Source organism: Nicotiana attenuata, chromosome 12 (assembly GCF_001879085.1).
Source record: "Nicotiana attenuata strain UT chromosome 12, NIATTr2, whole genome shotgun sequence".
Lineage (NCBI taxonomy): Eukaryota > Viridiplantae > Streptophyta > Magnoliopsida > Solanales > Solanaceae > Nicotiana > Nicotiana attenuata.
Window position 1 is genome coordinate 3,203,983 of NC_032000.1, and position 3,735 is coordinate 3,207,717.

The following is a 3,735-nucleotide window of genomic DNA, read 5'->3' on the forward strand; positions in this document are numbered from 1 at the left end:
TCAAAGTGTCAAGCAACTATATCTACCAATACAGACACTAGTGTCACTTCAATACATTCATTCCTATCTATACATGTGTTTTTCATGGAATCCAGTTCAATTGCTGCATCAGTTCTCTCCATTTCTTGTTATTCTGCCCTCGAATATGAATATGCAGGACTATTTCTTTGCAGATTTGGTATTCATCATACTTGCCATCCTCAAATCTACCTTTGTTCCTTTCTCTCCATATCATTGCAACTGTCATGGCAAACACACAACATGTTATGCTATTGATACCTGCTCTGCTCTTTGCTTTCTTGTTTATCCATTCCAGCTCACATTCCCAGTCACCTATGCTCCTTTTATGTCCCAGCCAATGGCATAGTTTAGCCCATAACCTATTTGTAATTGGACACTCGAAAAATAAATGGTTGAAGGTTTCTGATCCATTCTTGCAAAAAAAACAGTCTGTTGGTACTTAGATACCAATTTTCAGCAATCTATCAACTGTTGCCACCCTCTTTTGTACTGCAAGCCACAAGATGAATCTGTATCTTGGATGTATACTTGTGTGCAACATTAAGCCCTTCCATTCCACTTTGCTATAGTCTGGTATCATCTTCAGGTACATCTGTTTAATTTGATATTTTCCATTCTTGCATAGACTCTTTAATCTATCGTGCAAGGTCCCTTGAAGTTGCTGTTGCCCCATAATCTCTTCCCTGCTATCAATTATCTTCCTAATTACCCAGGCTCCTGCCTTAGGGATAGGCATTGTGTCCAGGTCTCTCTTCTTTATATAGTAGCTGTGAACCCAGCGAATCCACAAACAATCCTTCTTTCTGGTTAGATCCCATAAGTGCTTAGTAATAGCTGCTTTGTTCCATGCCTTGATGTCTATTATATTGAGTCCCCCAGCTGCCACTGGTTTACATATATTTTCCCAAGCTACTAATGCCTTCTTTGAGATAGTTGCATTACCTGTCCATAGGAATGTTCTGCATATGGCTTCTATCAATTTGAGAACCTTCTTTGGGATGATGAATACCTGTGCCCAGTATGTCTGTATTCCAAAGATATCTGCCTTTATAAGTTGACACCTTCCTGCATAGGAGAGAAACTTTGCTGACCAGCAAGTAACTTTGTTATGCAGATTTTCTGCAGATTATGTTCCTGATTGGCTATTTAATGCCTTGTTATGCTTAATAAAATTATTTGACAGACATTTTCAATCAATACTTTTAATTTTTTTGCTGCCCCATATTTTAAAAAACCAACAGCGGTATCAGAGCCTCATTGATCTTACGGGATCTGTGAGTTCTTCCAAAAAAATAATTTTCAAATCATTTTTAACCAATATCAATTTTTAAACCTATTTTCAAACATGGCAAGCAGCAGTCTCTCTTTGAATGCCCCACAAACTTTCACTGGTAAAAACTATCAGATTTGGTCAGTGAAAATGAAATCATATCTTGAAGCCTATGATTTATGGGAAGTTGTAATGGAAGATAGACCATTAGAACCACTCCCTGCAAATCCTACTCTTTCTCAAATTAAAAACCATTCAGAAGAGAAAACCAAAAAATACAAAGCCAAAACTGTAATTCAAAATTCAGTTGCAGATTCAATTTTTTCTAAAATCATTGAATGTGAGACCACAAAAGAAGCTTGGGAAAAACTTAAAAAGGAGTACCAAGGAAGTGATCGAGTTAGACAAATGCAGATTTTAAATTTGAAAAGGGATTTTGAATCTCTTAGGATGCAAGAAGACGAGACTATCACTAGGTATTCTGATCGGATTTCTTCTATTGTTAATAGAATCAGGTTGCTTGGCAAGGATTTTAAAGATGACAGAATAGTTGAAAAAATTCTTGTGACGGTTCCAGAGATATTTGAATCCAAACTTTCCTCTCTAGAAGAGTCTAAAGATCTCTCAACCATCTCTGTTGCAGAATTAATAAGTGCTCTTCAAGCACAAGAACAAAGAAGAGCATTTAGACAAGAAATGGTTAGTGAAGGTGCTTTTTATGCACAAAACAAAAAAGAAAAGATCAAATATCCTCTTTGCAAATACTGCAAAAAGAAAACACACCTAGAAAAATTTTGTTGGTTGAGACATGATGCAATATGTGGTATTTGCAAACAAACAGGCCATGTTACAAAAGTGTGTAAGTTCAAAGATACTCAACAGAATCCTCAAGCACAAACAGCAGAAGCAGTAATTGAGGAGGAGCAATTGTTTTAGAGCAACTGAAGCAAAAGAGGAGTGTTGATGATTTGCTTCAGTTACTATTGCATTTTTTAGCATAATAAGTTAGCTTAATTTTAGGATAAATCTACTTTTTGAATTTAACTTTCAGTTAGATATTTTAGGTTTGTTGAGATATTTTGGTTTTTTTGAATTCTTGTTATGTAGATTTTTCTGCAGATTATGTTCCTGATTGGCTATTTAAAGCCTTGTTATGCTTAATAAAATTATTTGAGAGACATTTTCAATCAATACTTTTAATCTTTTTGCTGCCCCATCTTTTAAAAAACCAACAAAATATCATGTCCGGTTTGTACATGAATAGGTTTCAAACTAGGAAATCAAAGTAGAAAAGGAAAATTATTGTCAGCCCAGTTGTTGTTACGGAAAAGTGGGAAAAGCTTTAAAATTTTCCATGTTTGATGCCATAGGACAACTATATAGCGGCATACTTTCCAATGTAACATGACAACTATATAGCGGCATACTTTTGTTTTATTTATCATCACTTTTCTTGCCTCAAAACTTCATCCTTATTCTGTCCTGAATATATAGTTGAATCCATAATTACCACAATGATATACTCGTTTGGAAACTGTGAGATGGAGACGCATCAAGAAAGAGTGAGCTCATCTCCTTCGAAAAGGTGTAGTGAAAAGAAGATGAGTACGTATATTCATAGCCAAATAATGCGAATTAGAGAAGAGGACTTGCAACTTGGGGAAGATATAGCCAAGAAGCTTACGCAGAGAGTTGTTGATCAATATGTTGCCTCGTCTGTTATGCTCTTGTCAAGGCCTATGTTGCCTACTTCACCTCTTAGTGAAAAAACGGCCATAAAATCTGCTAATTGATCACCATCTAGGTAATAAAGATCACTATGTGGTACTACTAATGTTGGCCAATGTGAAGTCTCTCCAATTCACAGGAAGAAATAACAAGTAAGGGAAATATATTATTGTAGCAGCCAAATTAGAGGAGCACTATGTTGTGAGAGTTTCTTTGAGTAAATGTTCCAAGGAAAACATATCTTTTGAACCGGAATTCAAGTGAATAAACCAAATATTTCTTGTAAATCCAGCGGTTTAAATTTTAATTTGTCCTGGTTGGATGTGTTTGACTTAGTTCAATATGAACTTAATTATTCTTTAATTAAGTTGATACTACATAAGAAAGGCCACCAAATTTATTTTCTCACTGGAGAAGGGGAATTAAGCTACAAGAGCCAAGCTTGCTATTAGGGGTTGTTTTGGCTCACTTTGAATGAAGTAAAAGAGTTGTCAATTCCAATCATTGATAACGTCAATTCACTCTTCGGAAATAGAACACGTAAACAATTATCAATGCGGTATCTTACAAAATGATGGGGGAAATATTGTCATCATCACCGGTACTTCAAGCCTCCCCATTCATTTCGGCAAGCCTACATCCCGACAAGTCTTGAAGCAGGGGGCATTTGTAGATAAATAAAATTTTATTAAATTTAAATCCACAAGTAATTTGGA

General features: G+C 35.6%; 1 protein-coding gene across 1 annotated transcript; it reads left to right on the forward strand.

Annotated features, from left to right (window-relative positions):
* On the forward strand, positions 1,367–2,227 carry LOC109235819. The gene has a single exon (XM_019402069.1). It carries the CDS (start codon positions 1,367–1,369, stop codon positions 2,225–2,227), a length of 861 nt encoding a protein of 286 aa, XP_019257614.1.

Excerpts from the sequence above, each read along its gene's own strand:
- LOC109235819 (XM_019402069.1), top strand. The coding sequence starts at position 1,367 with ATGGCAAGCAGCAGTCTCTCTTTGAATGCCCCACAAACTTTCACTGGT.